Raw genomic sequence first — 24,285 nt, forward strand, 5'->3', positions numbered from 1 at the left:
TAGGATTTAAAAATGGGATTGTAGCCTGTGGACAGAAGTAATCCATCTGACATCTTCAGCAGTAGCTAGAGTGCTGCACAAAGATGCCGGTCCTACCCTTCAAGGAGGACATGGTCAACTGGAAGAGAAAGCAGCAGCAAGGTCTAGAAAGCAGGACATACATGATTAAGTGGCTTCATGTGTTCGGCATTCAGAGATGTCAGACAACATGATAATGATCTTCAAATATGTAAAATACAGCTTCACAGAAGAAGGAAACCATCTGCTCTGCAAGTCAGGGAGGACAACAAGGGACTCACTGCCGTAAAGAGGCTGAACACAGGAGGCTTCTGACTGACAAGACTCTGTAGATGTGGGGGATATCTGGGGGAGATTACCCTGGGACACTGTGTTTTTCAGAAACAGAAAACTTCTGCCAGGAATGGCACAAGCACATGGTCCTGCTGTAGGACAAACTACAAAATTATGTTTGAGGTTCCTTTCTGCTCTACTACAGTATAACATGCTTCAAGTTTGACTGAAAGTGTGGAGTATGCTATGTGGAAAATGGCTGAAAAACACCAGTTCCCACTATTTGCTATGCCTTCCTCTCCACACCTTTGTCTTTGCAAGTGACCTTCAAGCATGTAGCTTGGTCATTTATTTTCTCACAGCAGTGGGGAAATGTCCAGGGACATTTAGCCCTTGTTTTTCAGAGGTTGACCTACCCCCCACAGAAAAAGGTGGGTAATCATCTCTTTTCCAAGATGTCTGTAGGCTCTGTGAAAAGATGCTTGTGCTTAATCAGAAAGACTTAAGATCAGTTACCAGTGCTGAGCAGACAAAGCATGACAGAACTTTACTGCCAACTTTTTGTTGCATTCTGGTTGCAACAGATCTATATTCTTCAAAGTACTGTCATCCTAGGCACCTGGACAAAATGCCAGTTATAGTAACAATGGTAATGATGATGAAATTTTTGTATTGAAATTAGTAAAATCACACTAGAGTTTCTGAGGCACAAATGTGCGCTTGAAACCCTTCCTATGCTTTCTCGTTTTGCTCTGTTATTTACAGTTGTGTCCTCTGCCAGAAATAAAAACAGTATACTATAAATAGAAACATATATGTAAAACAGCATACAATCATAGGAAGGCCAATGTAGTTTGTGGTTTCAACAGGTATTAGCAGGCTAAAGGAAGTTTGAAGCATCACTCCCCAGTCCACCAAGATCTACATTTTACTGAGCTAATGAATGTAAGACTCACATAGTGGGAATCTTCAGTGTGATTTGCCTTTGTTATATGTTAGCTAACTGGAGGTAAAAGAAGAAAGTTTCTTTATGAAGGTGGATTCCAAGGGGTCATCTGCACTCCATTCAAATATTGATTGTACAGCCCATCTACCTTGCTACTCTTCTTTTAAAAATCTGATGAAACTAAAGTGCTAGGAAGTAAAGAGCATGAGGAGGTAGAACAGGAAAATTCTTCAGCTGGAATGAATGACAAGTACATGTGTTGCCTCAAGTTCAGACAAGATAAGTTGTTTAACCTCTTGAAGCTTATCTTTTCCTGAAAAAATATACACATGCTCAAAACTGGGCAGAATGTAGGTAAGCCTAAAACCAGCTACCTTTCAGCTGTGTGCATGCTTCTACACTGCATAATAAAAATGAGAGAAGCTAGTTCTGAAACTGTCCTTGAGATGTAGGTCTGTGGTAGAAAAAAAGAGCTGGTACTTCAGTGTCTAAAAATACAATGGTTAATGTTTGGGCTTGGGGATTTTAGAAAGAAATATGTGTAGTACCAGTAACAAGCAAGCAGTGGAACTCAGCACTCTGAAGGGTTAAAGTGAACTTTAATCTTCCACTGATCACCCTCTGGTACTGTGTCTTCATAAATTTCCCTCGTTTATGGAGTGTTTTTGATGGGAGGCAATTCTTTGTTGAAAGTTAAGTGCTCTTTTATATGAATAAATAAAGAAGGCTTTGGTTTGAATGAATACATTATTTTGACAAATGTTTATTGGAAACCCAATTATGGCTTCATAAATCAGTACTATCTGTGGTACATCAGGTGAGCTCACCCATGCCATCAAATGGCACGTTGAATATTAGTAGGATAATTAAAACAATTCTGTTGAATGTTGTCCCTCTTACCCAGGTCTGACAGTAGTCAAAACAGGAAGAAATTGTTTATGATTTTTATTTAACTTATTAAAATACTTCTTGTAAGATGTAATGGACATAATTAAAAAGAAAAAAACATTTGCTTTCAATTTGCAGTTAGATTAAAATGACAAGGTCAGGCATGATGCACAAACTGAGTGGCAGCTGAATTTTAAGAGTAGTCAGGGAACAGAAGGGATTTGTATGGTCTATTGTTTGAATTTTACACCTAGGTGAAATGAGGCATTGTTTGTTTTGTCTGAAGTGGTCACTGATTATATGAAATGTGTCTACTGTGAATTCATGTTCTTCCTTGTTCTCTCTGATACAGTGATTCTGAGTTAGAATGACCAAATGAATGTGAAGCCGTTTTCAGAACTATGAAAATGAAGGGAATCAAGTGAAAATCTTGAACTCAAAGTCAAGAAGAAAAGAGGAGGTTAAAGCTAAAAATAAATAAAAGTAGACAGAGGACATTAACAGTATTTCCCATCTCTTGAGGCCCTCTGACTGGCAGCACCAAAATGGAGACATTTACAGAATGTGACAGGACAAGATCCATTTAAGCTTTAAGAAAAGAATCTGCATGATTTCCCAATCATTTCCCAGTTTTAGGATATGGCTAAATTCATATTCACCAGGACTTGCAAGCATAAAATAGGGATTGAGACTTAAGTAACTGGGTTTGATATGTATTTGAATTAGTGTGATACAAATAGCCACCTAGATGCCTTTCTTACCAATTCAACTTCAGTGTAACATTCTTCTCAGTGGCACAGAAGAGGGAACAAGGAGACATAAGGAGAACAGAAGACAGCACAACCTTCTGCTTTTCTCCTATGAAAGAAAATGCGTTAGGAGTTGGCCAGAGAGATAGCAATGAAATACTTTTATTTAGAGTTTGTTAGTTCGCTGAAAGGAAAAAAAAAAAAAAAAAGAATCACCAAGACAATTTTTTTTTTGTTTCACCAGAAACTAACCTTCCTCCAGAGCAACTCAAGCTCCAGATTTCTAGCAGGATGCAGACAACCTGGAGGACCTGGGGGTGAACCTCCCACAGTAGGACTCCTCAAAAGCTCATATTTCCCCAGAAATCTGCTTCTCAGATAATGTACAAAGTTTGAGCTCTTCTTCCACATAGTGGTTAAACAAAATTTTGTAATTTTCTACAAGATGAAATAATATTCTCCCTTTTTCACCCTACCCTTCTCAGGATTTCAGATGAACAAACAATAAAATGTAGGAAGCAATATAAGGATAGTCTTCACTGTTTAGGATCCTATTTTTTCATAGAAAAGAACGAGTACATTCAGCTTAAAACCAGGCATATATTTTGCTGCCAAGGGCATTATCACTGGTAATAAATACCCTGTTAGATAAAAGAGACAGAACTTAGGTCAATCATGGTGCATGAAGCAGGATGGAGCCTTGGGCTTCTTCTCTTACCTAAGCAGCCTTCCAGGGCAAACAAATCTGGAAATCTCTTTTCCAATGTAGAGAGAAGTAAAGGTATCTTTTATATATTTGTTTTGGGAAAACTATTGCCTAAGTCTCATGAATTGTGCTTTTTTAAGTCTTAACTTCTGGACCCACCTGCTAGTTAACCCTAAGTGGAAATGAGGGATTTTAGAAGTAAACTCTTCTTACTGTGCTGCTTTTTCATGCGTATCCTCGGAGAGGCAGACCATTCAGTCTAAGCTATGCATCTAGAAATTCAATTCCTTGAATAGGATTAAGGAGATGTAAGTAGTTGGCCTGGTAAAAGAGAACTATGAAAATGGAACAGGAGCTCTGCTAAGGCTGGAAGTATAACAAGATAAAGGCAGTCTGCAGTCCATGGACTTGACATGAACAGTGCAAGACACAGCTCTTCAGCACCCTAATTATCAGCCAAAGCATCAGCCCTTCCTCCAAAATTTTAGGGAAGTTTGCTGTCAATCAATAATGCTAACAGATTTGGTTCCTGGCAAAGTTTATAATTTTTCCTTATCTCTGGTCTCTTTTCTCAAACCCTGTTTCCTCCCTTTGCCTGTGGCTACTCTAACTGCAAATATGAATTACTGGAAGGGGAAAGGAGGGAAGAGAAAGAGCCACAGTTTTCATAATTCAGATTTAAAACACAGCTGCTCTGAAAGACTTCCCTTTAGATTTTGTTTTGGAAGAAGCTGTGGTTATCAACCTTATTTCCTTTGTTGTTGATTTAGCATTTGAACACAGGACTGAAATGTTGTCTAACTTCACCCTGTCTTCTACCAAAAAATCTTGATGGACAAGATAGTTATTCCATCATTTCCCAGCCCCTGTGAGTGCAATGCATCAGAACAGTTGCTTCTCTTTTCTTCAGTGACAGAGATAAAAGAAGCTGCACCACTGCATACCTTGCATAGCCTCCTATTTCAGCAGAAATCAGCATTCAAAGTATTACATCTCAGAGCTCAAAGGAGAGGAAAGCTTCAAGGAAGACAGTTCTTCCTTTATATGCAAGACTCCTGGTGCCATCCATAAATCACTCAGGCTGCTATTATAATCCAGAACAACAAACTGGCATCACCCCTAAATACAGAAGGTTGTGTGAAAGATTAGCAGAACTAAAACAATAAAGGAGTCATTAAAACACCTAGAAGATAAAATGCTTGACAATATCTCCCAAATTTCCTTGTGGCAAGGCAGTGATTGAGCCATAAATCAAAGCTGTTCTTCTTCAGGGGATATTTAGGGAGAAGCAGTACAGTTTGTAACTATGCTCATTTAAAGAACTGCAGCTCATACACTAATGGGGCGAAGCAGATAACTGATCACTGTCCTCAATTATTTCAAATGCAGTCCTCTTTCAGCAACAGAAGAAAAGCAAGCCCTGTTTTTAACAGAATCAACATAAATGAATAGACTGTGGGTTTAACGCAAGCTTTCATTTGATTAACTTTTAGCTTTTTGTATGTTTTATTTGCATTGCTGAAAACTACAATAATGAATTGTTTTGGATGGATAGATTAAATTGCTTCTTGTTCAAAAGTAACTTTGACCAGCACATAGAGAAATATTCACGTTATAAAGGCTTTGTCAGTATCAGAGAAAACAATAGTTATTCAGAGCCAGTAACTCTGGTCTGTTACATACTACTCAGTGATGATACACAAGAAACAATGACAGAGAAATAGACTGTCCAGCAAGTATTTGAAGTCTGCACAAAAAAAAATCTACACTGTTCATTGCATTATGAAATTTTGAAATCTACCAGTTTTCACTCTATCTTTTTGTCCTGCCTCTCCATCAACTTCATCTGGACATGCCTGTGGTCTGCAATAAGCAGTGGGATGAAAACACCCATAATAAACAACAAGAAAAATAATACCTAACACCAGACTAAGAACAGTTAGGATGCTCACTATTGTAAAATGTATTTCCTTGATAATGGCAGGTTTCCAGAACATATATAGAAACAAAATGCCTAGAGTTACAACAGTGTGAGTAGCATAATAAATAAAGATGCAAACTTTTGTTTTTCTCCCCTTTATGTTAAAAAAGGTAAAAATTAGAATGATTCCGACAACAGTTCTGTACAGATATTCCATCTTCTTAGATTTGCAAAATGTCGTATGTTGTTTCAAAGTCCAGCTGAAGCCACAGATCCAAAGAAATATCAGCAGAATTACAGAACTTCTGACACTTAGTAAAGTGATCAGTGAGACACTGAGTATCCAAGAAGTGATGGTGAGCAGTTTATAGAAGAGATATACTAACTTGGGAAGCATGTGAAATTCATCTTTATCAGGCAGAGACTCTCGTAACGATATCTGATAATCAACTGTTGAAAAGGAGATACCACAAAAAGACATAATAATGGCAGCATCTAAACAAAACACAAGGAAGAATGTTAAATTGAAGAAAAATATTCTTATTTTACATTATAATTTCTGGATGAACTTTTGGACAAATTCATGTTTTCTCAGCACTTTCTTTATACAAATTTTATATTTCCTCTGTGCTCCTGAACAATTCACCTTAATTTTAAGGCTCAATTTAGTTACCTAAATCTAGGTATCTAATGCTGTTTGGTATGCCTATGTTATCCTGCCTGGACTCTGGCTGTTAAATGGTCTCACCAAAGTTCTGTGTCATATTTGCCATCTCCATACACAGATGACTTAGTCCCAAAATATTGCAAATAGCCCATAAAACCTTAAGTTTCAGCAACTGTCTCCACGTTGTCTATAATGTAGAAATCTATAACTAAGACTTGACCCTTCACATGGTCATATCTGAGATTTGTCTGACCATTTTGTCTGACTACCTATTGACTCCATGGACTATGAAGGAACACTAGACATCAGTGCAGGTCTCTCCATTTGGTTAGATAAATTCCATCCCTGAGTAAGTCTATGTCTTGCCAATAATTCTACTAGTTTTAGAGCTGGAAATGGTACAGCTCCGGTCTTGCTGAGGGTTTAATCAGTATCTCTTAATCATACTGCATTCTGTGATGCTGACATATGCTTAGTTTTTTCTGACTCTGTTGCTCATCTGTAAAGTGGTTGATGGTAGTGCAACACACAGAGCTGCTCTTAAATACATTACTGATTTCAAGATGGCCAGTTAGCAGTTTTAAATGAAATTGTAAGCAAAAAGACATAAAATAAACTACTCTGGAAATTATATATACTAATTGTATTCAACAGCTTACTTTTAAGTGATGTATCATTATGTTTCTATAAGATATAATGGCTTTGTTAGAGTGAAATCTTCCTTCTCATGGATTTAGCAGAACGAACCATCTACTAGACAGAAATTATAATTAAATGCAGAGTAATTATACAGTGGAGTGTATGTTTTTCAAGGTACATTTAAAATATTATCCAATCACATGAGTTATCTTTTTAGGTAAGATGGTACTCAACTTGCAAATTAACAAGAAAGACAGACTCACATTGACAGAAATTATTTTTGCTATGTTCCATGAGGATGTAAATCTGGACAAAAAGTTGTGGTGTGGTCTCAAGAAAAGTGTTGAATACCCTGAGCATGTTAATATCAGTCACTACATCAATGGCTTGTTTTTGAATGAAGTTGGGAGGGTTGGTTTCTGATGCATCTCCACTGCTTTTTTGTTTAAATGCAGCCTGGCAGCCATACTTCAGAGCAAACCAATATCTATAAAAAAAGGAGACTTGATTAGACAGTGTTGTTTAGAAGCACAACTCAATAAAATCACATAGGCTAACAACGATTTTTCCCATTTCATTCTCCATTCACATTATATTTTTGACTGTAATCCAGCACCTTCTACTAAGATAAAATTCTGTCCAATATCTATCTGATATCACTGATATCAGATAGTAATTTAAGCCCAGTGATACCGATGCAATGTAAAAACTACTAGAACAGAATGAGACTTGGCTGAATATAGATTACAAGCTTTATTTTGTTAGGTTCTTATTTCTTTAAAAGTACATCATTTCTGAAAATTCCCTTAGCAACTCTCCTCAGTCTCTCTTTGAGATACTCGTTCACTTTCTTTGGATCTTTTTAAGGGTATTAGTGAATATCCAGCTGTGAATATCCATATCTATATAAGTATAATATAGATGCATATGCCCCAACAATAATAGCTGACGAATTGCAAACATACAACAGACTTTTAAAAAAAAATCACTACAGCGTTATTTTCTAAATACTCAGGAAGGTATTAATTTCAGAAATTGATTTTCAAGACACATGGATTCCTGGCTTGACAGATTCTGTTAGTAATCTGAGTGGTTTTACATGAAGAAGCCATTTGCCTCGTCAAATGAGTGCACCTGAATGACTTCTAGAACAGTTGTGGTTTATTTTCAATTAAGCCTAAATTAACACCTCCTCTAAAAGAGCAGTAAATGCAAAGATACATGGAATTAGCTAGTCACTACTGGTGTACATCCTCTGTTGTAAAGAACATTTTCTGTTCAGAATATCTCTAATGCTTTGCTTAGAGATAAATAAAACATAGCTCTTAATCCCATTTTCTAGACCTTTGTCTCAGGCCTGGAGGGGGACATAGCACCTCAGAAGGAAGAGAAAGCATAAGTTTTAATCAACAACAATTTTGATAATTAAGGGAGGAGCCTGCTATTGTACATTATAATCTTTACAGCTGTGTTTGGGAAAACAGGATAGTGGCTACAACCTGATGTAGGACCAGAGCTCCAGCTGCTGGAAATTACAGTATTTCCACTATCCCTAATGAACTCGCACACATATACATGGTCCTGGTGAATGACCTCACTGCAATAGTTCTTTAGAAACCAAGCAAGGTAGGTAAGGCTATAATAAATGAAATGGGGCAATTCCAGAGAAGGGGTTTTCACAGCTAAAGACCTCTTTCTAGTTGAACTGCTCAACAGCAAAGAAAAAAATCTTTTGGAACTAGTTAACAAATGAAAGCGGGGAGAAGTATCCTCATAAGTATGCATGTAGATCCTATCTTAAAGCAAAACAGTGCTTGTTCCCTTCTGTTGTTTACTTGATTTCAGGTGGTCAGTAACACTGGCTGTGCAGGTTGTAGACAATGCCTTGTAATTCTGCAGCTCTGTAGTAGGCACTGTCATTGCTAGTAACATGGCATAAGCTTTGCAAGGCCTCAGGACGGAGGCTTGCCAGGCTTGCTCTAAAGTTTTCATGACCTGTTTGTGACTTTGTTTTGCTTGGTTTAGCTTGGATTTTCTGCAGAAAAATTGGTGATTTCTTCCAATTGTCCAAGTGGTTAATTTGGTTTACTTTTGTTTCTTTTTGTGTGGTACAGCCATAGCTTTATATAGGTAACAGTAACAAGCAGATATTCTATATTGAATGAGATATTTATGACAGACTTGATGTAAAAGAGAGAAATATAGTCCTGGTATGATAACAGAGGTCCTGAGATGTGGAGGCACCAGATGCAGTATAGAGGAGTACATGCATAAGTTAATAAGTAATGGCTTGACACTGGAGACTCCATGGATATAGACAAACCACCAGTGGTCAGTTATAGAAATGTAGACCTGGATGAAACCAGTTTTAGGGGTAACAAAGAGAAAAAAGAAATAGTATTTAACATGCATAAAAGGCACCATAGATTCTAAGCTTGGATGTAATGTGAAGCTGCAGAGAAATTAAGAGAAAGCAAAGTCTAAAAGCATGTTGGAAAACATACAAAAACGACCCAAAGTGGATCCTAAGGGTGAAGAAAAAGAAACCATCAACATGAACATCATGTTCCTCCCAGCAAGACTCCAGACACTAGTAACACCTGTAACACCCCCATACACCAGAATTAAACTACTGACCTTAAGATCCAGAGGAGCAGAGGAAAGGTGAGCAAAAAAAGAAAAGGGATAGCAACTAAGAAACACATGTAGCAATTTTACCATATTATTATTACTGGAAATTTTTATGCATAGAAGTATTCTTTCTTTTCCTATAGTAAATACATCTAGACTAATAATGATTCTTAGAATGAACTGTTACAATTTCACTTATATTAATAATAAATTCTTGGTTTTATCAGTATATAAATCCTGTGTATTTTCTCATAACCAGGATTTTGAGCATAACAGCCTTCAGACATCACTTTCAAGCCTATTTCTGCCTATTCAGTTCCCAGATGTCTTGAGCTTCCAATATTCTTCTCCAGTGAACCCATTTTGACTCTAACTGGCAGCAAGGAAGCAAAAGCAGTCCTTTTTCAAGAAAACTCACTGTTATTCAGACAATTTTTCCAGCATTATTGCTAAAGGCTTTCCCCCTCAAGAGAAGAATTTAGTCATCTGGTTTATGAAGATTACATCATTCATTCAGATCTATTTTCTTGAGAAATCAAGTGGAACACCACAGACCATCACTTGGTTATCTTACACAGCTGTATAAGCCTGCTAACATGCATGCATGAGAAAGGCAAGGTCCTATGCCTTGGCTTGCCTCCTACTTTCATTCCCCAAGGCTGCATCTGAGATGATTTCAAGATTTATGCTAAAGTGCCACAGTTCCAGATTCCCTGATCATCCACAGGATCATACGCACTACAGACCCCATGAAACCCATGCAGTTTCATTTCCATTACATAGAAATCAGGTGTCATTAGAGACCCAGACCTCACAGATTCATCTCATCCCAATATGACATTGGAGCACAGTCCCCTTCTGCTTATAAAGGGAGCTAGGAAGAATCCCTGGCTCTTCCAGATGTTAAAAGTTTAAAACCTTCACTGTCTTTAAAGACCAAATCCTTTAACCACAAGAGAGACAGTGTCAGGGGTTCTTCCACAGCTACAAGCAAGACAGCCAGGATTTGTAGGTCCTGGGTTAAGTGCATGCTAGAGGAATCATGACTTATTCCCTGGTATGTTAAAGCATGTCAACCATACAAGTGAGAATTGCAACCTGGAAGCATCAGTAGCAGGTGTAGAGCAGCTACGTTACTATTGAGGGGCCTTAGGGGAAGATCCTTTGCTCTTCTTGCAGAGACTCATAGACTGCAGCCCCCATTCAGGCCATACATTGATTCTGTGAGCTGGCTCTAGATCCATTCTTTACTCCTAAAGGAAACTGTTTTCTGCTTTTATGTTTTTGTGTATTTATCTTACTGTTCTTTGACTAATAGCTCATAAGAAAAGAACTGAACAGTTTGGCAAGGCATCTATAGCTTTTTCAGTTTATAGAACAATTAGTATTACAAAATATTTGGTTCTTGCATCTGAGATGTAAACAGCTGGAAAGTTTGCAATGTTTCCAAGCAAAAACAATTGTGTAGACTGATCTGTTAGTTGTCCATGGACTCATTCCCCAGAGCGTGTGTTTGCCCAAGCAGCAAGAAGTGGAAACCAGCTGCACGAATTTCCAGCAGCAGAGCTCACAGCTGAGAAGGCAAATGACACGCAAGGCAAGAACCAGGAAAACCAAGAACCTAGTAAAAGGACTATTTCAGCTGGATGCACACCTGAAATCACTTGTCAGTTTTTGGAAGCATATTCATCTGAGTATGGTATACTAGGTTTATATTGTTGTAAGATGGTATGCTATAGTATTTTTAACTACTTGTAGCAATTTCGGTTAGTCCACTTCTGACTTTGAATATTGTGTAAAATACATTGTTTTTTCTAGAAAAGTCCAAATATTTCCATTGCTCTCTGACTATGTCTTAGGTAAGGTGACGTTCCCTGAGCTCCACTTGCCTATGTCATTTACTGTAGTTCATTTGACGAGTTCTTTATCCCTCAAGAGTATTTTGAGCTTACACTCCTATTCCCATCTGCCCATTTGGCATGTAGTATTCAGACATTTTTGGAAGGGCCCATAGCAAACTTTTAGGCCTAACATTGGACAACTGCATTCACAGACAAAGGCAAAGTTCAATCTGTACTAAGGGAAAGAACAGACTCAAATTTTCTCCTTTATCGTGCCCACAGCTCATCTAAACACTGTGCTTGCTATGAATCTATCATAATTATATTCACAGAATCACAGAATCAACTAGGTTGGAAAGGACCTTGAAGATCATCTAGTCTAACCGTTAACCTAACACTGACAGTTTCCAACTACACCAGATCCCTCAGCACTATGTCAACTCTACTCTTAAACACCTCCAGGGATGGGGACTCCACCACCTCCCTGGGCAGCCCATTCCAACGCCTAACAACCCGTTCTGTAAAGAAATGCTCCCTGACATCTAGTCTAAATCTTCCCTGGCACAACTTGAGGCCATTCCCTCTTGTCCTATCACTTGTTACTTGGTTAAAGAGACTCATCCCCAGCTCTCTGCAACCTCCTTTCAGGGAGCTGTAGAGGGCGATGAGGTCTCCCCTCAGCCTCCTCTTCTCCAGACTAAACACCCCCAGTTCCCTCAGCCGCTCCCCGTACAACCTGTGCTCCAGACCCTGCACCAGCTCCGTTGCCCTTCTCTGGACACGCTCGAGTCATTCAATGTCCTTTTTGTAGTGAGGGGCCCAAAACTGAACACAGGAATCGAGGGGCGGCCTCACCAGTGCCGAGTACAGGGGTGAGATCCCTTCCCTGTCCCTGCTGGCCACGCTATTGCTGACACAAGCCAGGATGCCATTGGCCTTCTTGGCCACCTGGGCACACTGCTGGCTCCTGTTCAGCCGGCTGTCAATCAACACCCCCAGGTCCCTCTCTGACTGATTGCTATATATCTATTGTCATAGCAGCTCCATGTTTCAGTCTTCATAAACAGAAAAAAAGACTCTAATAAAAATACATTAATTAAAAGTACTGGTTTGGTTATGTATTTTAAGTAGACATACATCTTAAACTGAAGGTGAAATGGCTATGTGTAGTGTGTTATTGATACAGACAAATGCAGGGTTGCCATTTGCTTTTTCTCCCTCTACATTCATTAAAGGGGATATTTTTTTTCATTAATCCAAGGTATATAAGCTACTTGGAACCCAAAAGAGTAAAAAATCATGATTTCTTTACATCTGGAACTGTCATATGTGAGCAGCAAAGAATTATCAGTGTTTCTAAATATCCTGTTCACTTTGATGGGGAAAAAAAAAAGGTTTCTGCCTTTGTAGTGTTGCTTTGTGGAGCAACATATGATAGCACTCCTACTTGTTATAAACAGCTCCATTGTCTCTCTGTTCTTGAGACGCTCCTACATTTTCATCATCATTTCATAAGGGGTGAAGTTTGCTTCTGGTCTCCTGTTAAATTAGGAAGGCTTTGGCTCTCCAAGCATGACTGGGAATTCACAGAGGTGACAGATACTTAGTTTTGTTGCTTCACAGCCTTCACATGTCATGGGCAAACTGCCTTACCAGTGCTTCTGTGTCACCTTCTTCCTCTCAGATTTCTACTGAGGACCTTTCACTACAGTCCCAGTACTACCCTTCACATCCTGTCTCATCAAACTACTCTGATAAAGATTTGGGTGCTGTTTAGAAATTCATGGAGAAAGAGTGTGAGAGACCTGGCAGCAGTGAATTCCAAATTCTGGTCATGCAGTCATAGTCTGGAGCATCATATAAATCCTTAATCAAAGGAAAATTATTCTCTGCTGCATGTTAAAATTAATCTTCTAACTATAAAAAGGCTTGGATTAAGTCCATGAAACTGATTCAACTAAATAAATACTTAGGACAGTAAATTTATATTAAGAAAATGTGATCAAGCACATATTACTATGTAACCTCTAACTCACTTGAAGTATCATTACAAACTTTCCACTTTTAATTGACTGTACCTCACTGACTTGGTATCTTAAATACCTTTCTATATATTTTGTCCTGTGGAACTTCTTGTTATACACATAAATTGCTAGAGGCATGTTGCCAGCTTTGGTCCTTATTTTTGATCCATTCTTGGTTTGGGTGTGACTTAACAGGTGTTAAATCTATACCCATATAAACTGAACATCACCTATCTTGACTAAATTTTTCTCAACACATTTTAATAACCTGTAATGAAAAAATCCCAGGTTCAGTGAAGCACTCACATTTACTCTGAAGTCTCATGGATTTAGAATTCATCTTTGCAAAAAGATCTTTTTCATCTACTCCTGTTCAAAGTTACAGGGCATCTTGAGCCTACCTTTAAGCATCAAGAGACACAACAGCAGTTGCTAATATTACAATGGCTGCTGCCTATATGGCCACCTATTCTGACAGTGAAGGTTATTAACTGCTAAAATTTAGTCTTCTGCAGGTGTCCTTGACTGATGCTGCAAACTGCTACACATCAGTGGACTCCAGAATTCATATGGTGCCCCAGGGAAATGTCCCCTTTTTCCATATTCACTGACTGCATTATTGCCTTAATGTTGACTGTTATGCCACAGTCTGTTCTCAATTCTACCAACATCTGTGTGACCCATTTAAATCGGTTGGGCTGAAAATAATTTTAGTCACTATAGCTAATATATGCTTTACCAACTAAATTTTGCTCCTTGCAGAGAATAACATTTCATATGAAATATGATTACAGGTCTACATTCTTTCCAATGAAAGCCTCATTACATAGCAATGTTGCAATTTTAATTTCATTTTTTCTCTATTTTTAATAGTTATATGTACGTAAGTGTATACACACATATTATTTCCATATTTATTACTTAGCATTGGCAACTAGATGGATTCCTATTGTGCTGTGAACTGTACAGACATAACAACATGAAGTTCCCTGTTTCAAAGGTGGAACAAGGTATAAAAGACACAGGAGAGAGGGAAGAAGGGAAGAAAGAAAGGAAGAAATGAAGGAAGATAATTTGGTAAGATGTATTCACATCTTATAATTTCAGGCATCCTAACTTCACTGTTAAAATCGTATTTACTGACTAGGTCCTTATTTTCCTCCTAGTGAATGGAGAATATAGGTTCATGCCCCAGATGAACTTCTGGGGAAAATCAACAAGTATGACCTGACTTCTGACAACATTTTTATCTATTGACTATAGATATAAGCCTGAGAGACTCTGTCTAAATTAACTGGGTAAATCAGATGACTAAGAAGGAGCACAGGAGGGAGTTGTACATGGATACACCTAAATAAACATATATAATAGGAAGTATATAATAGTTGACCACAAAGGTACAAACCAGCAGTATGACAGCTTGCTGTTACCAGCTTATACTTTACAGTATGCATTATCACACTGCTGTATTTTGAGGAGTGGCTGAAAGAATGTTGTAATTTATACATATCAACTTGGAAACTTTTTCTTAAGTCTAAGTGACAGCCATGGAAAGACTATCATTTGTGCGACAGAGAACAGGTGACCAAGTTGACAACACTGTCAGTGCAAAGGGCAAAATTGTGTTTACTAGATAATAAGCCACTCAGAGAAGATGGCACTAATTCTGGGAAGGAAGCTTTGAAAATTATAGAAATTAATGGTGTTATACATTCAAAAAGGTATGAGTTCAGCTAAATCCAAGACTTTCATGAATTACTTTAGAGTTAAGGTAATCCATTAAGATTTGCCTGTAAAAGCAGCATTTTGGATAGATACAAGCGCTGAGTCAAGATTACAGTATCTAGAATTGTATATGATCAGAGCTTGGATCTGAATTCTGAAAGTCTGTGTTGAAAAGTGACTTCTTAGCAGTAGGCACTACAGCAGGAAATTTTGGGGGCAATGTGGGAGCGTAAAACCAAGCCAAAGGTGAAACCAGAATTACAGTCCCAAACAGATTACAGAGAATGAGGTCATGGAAGAGAAAGGGGAAGAGGGAAGGGTTTTGGCCAGACCTTAGAAAAGCAGCTTCTGCCATTCTACACCACAGTTACTGGTTAACATTTATCATCAATTATTAGAAAGAGAGGTCATGGCTTTAATTTCCTTTGGAAGAAACATACTCAAGGGGGGCAGGTTTGTAAGTCATGAACACAAGAATGGCACTCCCAGCCATACTGAAGATGAAAAGCCTTGGGGACAGACAAAAGGGAGAGTGCCACAGTGGTCCCCAAGACGTCCCCTCTAAAAGGCAGAACCTGGTAGAGTCCCTGTGGCCAGGTCTTGGGATATCTCACATGAACCAACTCATGTCCATGAATCTGGTTAGCAAATGAGAAACTGTCCAGAGAAATTGAAGAGAAATTATCTTTTTATTCAATATTTATACAATTGTAGTATTTCTAAGTTTTTCTAATACCTGACACCAGAAAATAGTGTCAGTAAATAGTCCTCTGTGAAGTCTAAAATTTCAGGATTGTAAGAGAAGGAGGAAAGTAAAGCTGATGAACAAAAGGAAAAATAATATTGAGAGGCAAAAGTTAATTGTGACACCTAAAAGCTCCAACATTTTGCTTAATCCATTATAACATCAAGTGAATAAAACACGCACGTGAGGGGAATTTTTAAGCTGGCGTAAATATATCTTTCATTACTGTCCATAGCATAATATAAAAAGTTAAAGGAGGCATTTTAAATAAGTATTTTATTCAGTGCCTCTGATAAATCTATATTCAGTCATGTTTCCGGCATGTTGTATAGCCAAAATAATTAAAATTCAGGACTTTTTGCCAACATCTGTCACCTCAGTTTTAAAATGGAAATAAAATCTTGGCATAAATGATCTATATAATGATAATTTTATAGAAAAGCCAACACAGAATGTTAAGCATATGGTATCTTAAACTATTCCTGGACAAATACCTTTTAGCAAACAAAGGTTCCTGACACCATTAACTCAAGTCCCTGCAGGAAGTACAGCTGCAAGTATTCTTACTAACTATTCAACTATTCATTTCTCTCCTGAATCTTGGTGGGTTTTCTACATATGGTTAGGACTCTCAGGTTCAAAAATAGCCTCTTACTTCAGTTGTCTCACCCGCTTAGTGTAATCATATTAATTCCCTTCCTAACATTACTTTGAAAACTGACATTTATCCGTTACAACAGTATTATCCCATAAAGCAAGCATTTTATTAAATATGCCCTATCACAAGACTGATGAATCAGAGTTAGGCTGTGAATGATAAAAATTATTACTGACAGTTAAAATGAAAGAAGGTCCACATTTCCATCAAAACCTGACATAATTTACCCTGGCATAAACAGACAAAAGTCCATTTGCTTACATGAGGCAGTAACTGTTAAGACCAGAAGTGGTCTTTTCCCTGAAGCAATATTAAGCATTTCTTAATAAACTGTCTGAAAGCAATATGATTTCTTATTTTAAAATAAATTTTTAAATGTGCTTACCTTATAAAAATTCCACACTGAAAGAAATGAACTAGAAAAATCCATTTCAGCTTCCCAGTATCAGTACCTTCACAGTCGTTTTTAAACCACTCATAACTGAATATCTGAGTTATTAATGATGAAAGACCTCTAAAACACAGTATCAATATACTCCAAGAATATTGTCCTTGAGAGAAATATTTACTAGCTACCCAGAAGTCTACTCCAATATCAACTATATAAATTATAATTCCACCAACTAAAAAAATAAAATTCTGCTTAGTAAATTTCATCATGCATTAGATTGTCACTGTTGTCATTCTCTCCTCACTTCATGTAAAGGAAAATCAGAATTAATCTAAATGCTCTCCTACAGTGGAGTATTTTTCCTGATGATACCACCTTCTCATAGTGCTTTATACAAAAATAAGTTGGGTTCTGCATTTTTATTATGGCAAAGGGACTTGCATTTTTCTATATTCCTGATTTAAATATTCTATTGACTTCACTGATACATGTCTATTCTGGAAAAGCTAAATGTAAATTGTCTCTTTAATTGGTGGAGTCATTCTTCATTACTGGTTCCTAAAAAGAAGAAGAAAAAAAGACTAGCAGTAATAATATTTTCTTTTGAAGTATCATACAGCAGTTCTCACGACCATCAAACAAGCAAGTACAAAATGCAGAATGTACTGAGATATCAGTAAACAATCAGCCCAAGAGAAGCTGCACTTCTGAACTTGCTGAGGTCACCCACTCTCCCAACCACGGTAACTCTCCACTTACCAAGCAACTGTTGAGATAACTCCAAATAGTTGCAAAACATTAAGAAACAAGCTTACTTGTTTTTAAAACTAGTTTATGGAAAAAAAGATTGATTCCTTCTCAGAACTTTCTCAACTTCTGAGCCCTCCTCCCTTATTGTACACAGCACAAAACACTGAGAAAACTCCTGGCACACACCATTATATCAGAGTACACATCATTATGCATTTGTGTGCATACATCTAGTGGTCTTATCATTTCTGTGTGTTTTTCCAAATGCAGCAAGGAACTGCTGAATAGGATTGCAGCTCTCCTGTTAAAGAGACTTACTCATAAGGAGCCAGACCTGCACCAGTCTACAACTCTTTGGAAAATGTCTCCCAAGCTGTGTGAGTAGTAGCTACATACAGATGACCTAACCACACAGTCTACTACAAATAGAATTACTTCACAATCCGAACTACGTTTACATTACCTAACACTGCAAGGATTCTTGTGACCTCTTTGAGTAGTCCTTACACATCTTTTCTCTGTGGATCTATGGTATTTGCCAGGTGTGATAGAAAAGCTGTAAGGCAGTACGTACATTCTTTGTCTCATTCATTTCCATCACTGCAAAGCTATAAACATTCAAATTAGAAAGGCCCTTATTTCATTTGCATATCTTAGGAAAAAGATGCTAGCAGCAATCCCAAAGGATGGGATGCAGGACACGCCAAAGCACTGGGTTTGGGCTGGTGCCACCGCCAAACAGCAGCAGACAATACACAGGGAACAGCTGTGCCAGGGAACTGGGGGCAGGGGAAGGGCATGCAGAGGCAGGTCTCCTTTGGATTTTTGTGAATTTAGGCACACTGCCACAGAGGAATGAAATGAGACAATTGGTTAATATTCCATGAACAAAACTTCTGAAAGGTAGTGACTCTTATTCACCTGTGTTGACTGGGCTAGACTATGTTGTGACCCAGGTACAAATCCGAAAAAGAGAACATAAGCTCTTAATTTCCTAATGAAGACAAGTGGGAACATAACAGCCTAAAAAAGGTGCTGGGTGTCTAAACATTATTTCTTTGGATCTAGGCATTAGCCTCTTGTTCTATCTCCTACTTAGGTTTCATGTCCTGGCCTAGAAGAGGTCAGAAAGATCCGGCAACATTAGAGCTGGGATAGCTGGTCCTTTCACTGTGCTTTCCCATCCTCTTCAATAAAATACCAGTAATCTCTTTCAAATCACAATTTATATCCAATTCACAGTCAGATTCGGGGAAGTGGACTTCAGTACGAAGTCCAGCATAATCTGAACTTTGTGTTTACAAATGCTTCATATCTGAAAATGTGTATGAACCAACTTAAGAGTTTATTACTATGATTCATTCAAAAAAATTCCAAAGGAAAGTGTATTTACTCTGTCTAAGAATGTCATGTCATTCTGCAGTTTGATGTACACCACCTTTGTCAAGCTGTATCCTTTTTTGTGACAAGAACATTATGCATAGTTTTTCTAACATTCAAAAAAACACCCCCTCAAAAAAACAGTCAGGTTCACTATTTGACTGCGGCAGGAAACACAACAGTAGAAGGTGAGTCAATAACTGGTTTCAAACAGAAAGTTCTTTGGATAGGCCATTTATGGCCAAAGTAGGTAGTATACCAAAGTTCACATTTAATGAGTAATACTGTACTAGATGTTTGAGGGGCAAGGTGTAGCCTCTAATTTTGTACCTGAAATAAAAAGGGTAATTGGATTCCTCCCTCTTTACAACCTCCCTATCCTTTCGTATCTGAGCACTTCACAAAGAGGAATTATCTCATTATCATATTATCCCTAATAAGAAATGAAGTTTTACAGGCAATGTCCGGACTCCTCTGAAACAACAGGATGAAAAGTAGCTATGACCCAAGTGATTTCTACTTCCTACATGCATACTGTCCAAACTGCTGCTGTGCTGGCAGTCTGCAGACCTGTCTGTACATCTTGGTGGTATATGAAGCCATCAGGTAAGCTGAAATAAATGAGGAGCCACACATTATCAAGCTTGTCAGCTTACTCACAGTCCCATGATTATCTTGAATATGGAATCTAGTCTTGAAAGAGCCTTGGAATGGCTGGTAAGACACAGGGTTTACTTTTACTCATGGTAACCTAAAAAAATCTATCCAAGACTCACAGATCTGTTCCCGAATGTCCAATGTCGTACTTCCAAATGACAGACATATACAAATGCTCACAAGTGCACATGAAATCTCTGTTGAAGATCTCAGCCCTTAACATCCCCTATATTTTATGCATGATAGCAGTCCAAAGAGCACCATGGTCTCTTGTACCAGGTAGGGTACAATTAAGTGCCATGCAAACTAACATACTTTTACAGAATCATTTTGTGATAAACCAGAAACAGTAAAATGTGATTAGCAAGGCCTTCAGTTCTCACAACACATTTAAAATGCTGTTACAAAATGCAGACTTACCTTAATACTGGCCATGGATAAAGATTTTTCACTTTAAAAAATTGTAGATTTACATATTCGCATCCATACCTTTACAAGACTTGCAATACAAGAAAAGTTAAAGGGCTTACTGATATAACAGAAACTGAAACTAAAATCACATGGAGACCAGGTGACACAGTTAATGATTTGCCACCTGTCAAGAACTGTCATACTTATGAATATATTATAAAAATTCTATTCTAAAAATTTGTTTTAGAAGTCCCCATCTATATTTAATAGTAAGCTAAATATATTATAAAATACCTTTCAACAAATTAATTTCACACTTCAATCCATAACAGTACCGTTTTACCTCTGTATGTTTATAATCTGCATATGCATGTTCAAACTTAGACTTTAGTTTATTAGACCTGTTGAGCAGAAGCCAATTGGTATTTATGGAAACATACGTGTATATGTGTGTGTTTATATGTATATGTTTGTTTATACATATATTAATTTATTCATTTGTATATGCATTTATATATCTCAAAGATTTATGAAAAAAGAACAATCTTTTTGGCTATATTTGAATGCACTATAAATTTTTTTCTATGTAATGATGTAATGATACATGAAGACACTGCACGTGTCCAGGGACAAGTGATTAAAATTATTTTCCTCTGGTACAACTACAGGTGTTTGCAAGAGTCTGCTCCAGCTGAGCTGTCGGCATTCAACACAATTTTTATGCATGTTTAAAAGAGCTGCAGGGTACAAAGAGCAGGTGTTGTGATTCAGCCTCTACAACTGATCTGCACAAGGACATACCCTAAGCCAGAGCAGTCTATAGTTTTTCTAGCTCTTAGGACAGGAGATAGACTCCTCTCAAGTGTCTTCATAACAAACATAGTACCAGTGCTTGCCTTTTCTTGTGCTCCTTCCTGTTTCCCCCTTATAGGTTAGAAACATCCTAATCCTAAGCAGTTCCTGCAGTGCTTGAAATGCCATAATTTTGATGTAATCACTTGAAGAACAGAATCAATGAATCCATTTTCCAAAGCTAAAAAGCAGTGTCTGAATCCAAAGCAGTACTGCAGAACTCCTGGTTCAACTGCACATGGCTCATTCCTGCAAGACAACACACTGGGAAGACACCTTAGGACATTAGTGGGGCCTTCTGAATAAATGCAGCAGAAGTTTTTCTGCCTGTGCAGAATCATCTCAGGGATTATTCAAAGATAACAGGCCTAACGGCCTGCATGCCCAACAAGCTCTTCATAATGGCTGTGGGCATCATGAATGCACTAATTAAAAATGTTACATTGCTTATAAATTGTTGTATATCGCTCCAAAATAAAATCCTGGTGACTTGAGAGAAGCAGCAGCTCAGTAATTACAATGACACCTGTTCTGTTTTATAAATGATCAAATGAATACAAGCATTTGTGTATATACATATATATATATATATCTTTTCTGAACAATATTTCTTTCAACGTTGGACTAAGATACTGTGTGCTCTTGCAGTGAACTGAATATCTGATACCAGCATAAACCTATGTAATCTTTGCCCCAAAAAAAGTGATTCATCTTGTCCATCCTGTCTTGTTTTCCCCTGACTTTATTCCACTTGCATAAAATCCATTGGAATGGACTGGACCACTGGTTCTTCACAACCTTCACTTCACTGGGACCTCAGTGGATGAGACTGCAAGAGTACCTGCAGACAAGACTGGCAAACTGACTGTGGGCTAGATATCTACATTTAGCAGCTTTTACCAAGACTACACCTCTCCATGGATCTGGGCCAGATTTGAAAAGCAACTGCCTTCCAGTGCAACACAGATTTCTTTTAAATCCTGAACAGTCTCTACTGATCTTAGTCAATGATTAATATCATTCCTTCATGTATGAAAAATTTTGGTCATCTGAGATATGTTCTCCCTGAATTATAAAAATATACGTAACAGCAGAGTAATAAATATGTTATATACTGAGTTTGGTATATATCTTTAAATTCTTATAGCTCCACCCTATCTTTTTAAAATTTGTAACAGGTTTTGCAAACTATTTGCCCAAATAATGACTAAGCTCCTACAGCTTTAAATGAAGGCATCTTAAATCAGCCAAGTCACAAACTCAATGCTGTGACCTTTGTTATTATTTAAAAGTGACAAAAATTCTATAGCACAGAGAGAGAGGCAAGGTTTCTGTATCTGATTCTTGAAGTGTAAACCAAGCAGTTCATGAGCTAAATTACTGGCTGGATTATTTATTTGTTTTCTAGTTAGACTTGCCATCGAAGAAAGCACATCTCTAAATTGTGACAAAACTCCTGTGGTATTCAGTACCCATCTTGTTATTTGGTTCCACATGGGATAGGAAGGACCTTTTTTCTCTGCTTTGATTAGTGTTGACAGGACATTGGATATTTCATCTTTGGAACAATGACTTATTCCAGGCATCGGAAGCTAAGGTTCTCACCAGGACTAGCACAGAAATAATCAGGATGAAGCGCTGACCTGAAACACCTGGAGATTTCTGAAGATTCATTGTGTAGGTGTCTTTATTTTTGATACTTAAGCTTTGCAGCCAATTAATGGTTTTGCCATTGGTATTAATGGAAGTTACAGAAGAAAATGCATGGCTTGAAAGAGTGTACTGTCTGATGACTTCAGTGTAACAGATTCCCCTGCTTTTTCATGAATTACTCCAATATACTCGTACAGGCTGTCAGCAGCTTTCTACCACTGCTGCTACTTTGTACCTTGCTACAGCAGAACCCCTGGTCACCTGTACAGTGAACACAGAAGTTGAATTCACATGGAGTATTTATGCTCTGATCAGCATTAACATACAGATTTTTAGGAGAATCTCACAGTCACAGAATGGGAAGGGACTGCTGGATGTTGTCGGGTCCAACCCCCCTGCTCAGGCAGGGCCACCCAGAGCCAGGTTGCCCAGGACTGTGTCCAGATGGCTTTTGAATATCTCCAAGAATGGAAGCTCCAGAACCTCCCTGGGCAACCTGTGCCAGTGCTTGGTCACCCTCACAGTGAAAAAGTGTTTCCTCATGTTCAGAGGGAACCTTCTGTGTTTCAGTGTGTGCCCACTGCCTCTGGTCCTGACCCCATGACAGGACCAGAGGCAACAGCCCTGTGACAGAGCCTGGCTCCATCCTCTATGCACCCTCCCTCAGGTATTTATATACATTGATGAGATCCCCCTGAGCTTTCTCTTCTCCAGGTTGGACAGTCCAAGATCTCTCAGTGTTTCCTCACAGGAGAGATGTCCCAGTCCCTTCATCATCCCCTTTAATCATCTCCTACAAACCAGCTGATCTGGCTTTCTACATTTCCTACACAATGCTGCCTCTCAATGTAGAAATCTTGCAGCCTACGTTCCCTCTGCAAAATCTGCTTCACTTCTTTATGGTTTAAGGTTTCTTTACTTATCTCTGTAACAGGTAACAAACATAAAAACATAATTAAATTGAAAGAAAAATTCTACAAGTACCAATAAATATATGCATTTCTTAAAATATGTTTTATAAATAGCAGGTATAATTGTATTAAAATAACATGAAAACCTACCAAACAAAAATTGTCCCCACAAGACTGTCATGTACCAATGTCTATGAAGATAAATATCTCAATAAATTTTCTATGTATTATTCAACTGATTCTAATTATCACAGAATTACATACTTGTGCTTAAATCTATTAAGTTATTACACAGCCACAGTGGAGAGGCTTTTATCTTCAACATTTATTCTTAAAATGGGGAAAAAAGCCAAATGCCAGCACTCAAAGGTTTCTTGAGTGCTAAAAATGCAAACAGTGACCTTGTGGGATTTTCAGCAATACCAAACTGCATTTTATGTATCTCATAGTTCTAGAAAATTAATCATCCATCAAATATCACATTGTATATCACCAGAAATCACATTTTATGTTTAATGAAACTATTTAATTTTTTTTTTAACTGATAGTCTAATATTCCCTGCTTCAGAATATTTTTCCCCTCAAAATTTTGTCTTAGCAACATAAAACAGTCAGTGAACCAAAAGAACTTGAGGCTCTACACTCACATTTGCTTGCAGAGTATAATAGGCTTTCACTACGTCACTATTAACCCCTGTATTATAAGGGAAACAACAAACTTCTCAAACCGATGGGTTTGTGCAGGAAATAAAGATGGTAACAGAACCTGTACGTTGTTCTCCAAAGGCACCCACTGCTGCCATCTACAGACGAAACAGATTCACAGCTCCTGCTTAATATTGGATAATA

At 37.9% G+C, this 24,285-nt stretch overlaps 1 protein-coding gene across 1 annotated transcript; it reads right to left on the reverse strand.

Moving 5' to 3' along the window:
• Positions 1-5,352: 5,352 nt before the first annotated feature.
• XKR9 (XK related 9) lies at positions 5,353-17,091 on the reverse strand. The gene is made up of 3 exons (XM_074897678.1): positions 16,817-17,091; positions 7,071-7,294; positions 5,353-5,996 (listed from the first exon to the last, which is right to left on the reverse strand). Exons 1-3 carry the CDS (start codon positions 17,089-17,091, stop codon positions 5,353-5,355), a joined length of 1,143 nt encoding a protein of 380 aa, XP_074753779.1.
• Between the last annotated feature and the right edge of the window lie 7,194 nt (positions 17,092-24,285).

Source organism: Athene noctua, chromosome 2, assembly GCF_965140245.1.
Source record: "Athene noctua chromosome 2, bAthNoc1.hap1.1, whole genome shotgun sequence".
Taxonomy (NCBI): domain Eukaryota; kingdom Metazoa; phylum Chordata; class Aves; order Strigiformes; family Strigidae; genus Athene; species Athene noctua.

Bases quoted from the DNA above. Each gene is read 5' to 3' on its own strand.
- XKR9 (XM_074897678.1), bottom strand. From the start codon at position 17,091: ATGATGAAATTTACTAAGCAGAATTTTATTTTTTTAGTTGGTGGAATT. The intron at 7,295-16,816 runs GTAAGCACATTT...CTTTTTTTATAG, and splicing joins CAGTGTGGAATTTTTATAAG to ATATTGGTTTGCTCTGAAGT. The intron at 5,997-7,070 runs GTGAGTCTGTCT...TGTTTTGTTTAG, and splicing joins CAAAAATAATTTCTGTCAAT to ATGCTGCCATTATTATGTCT.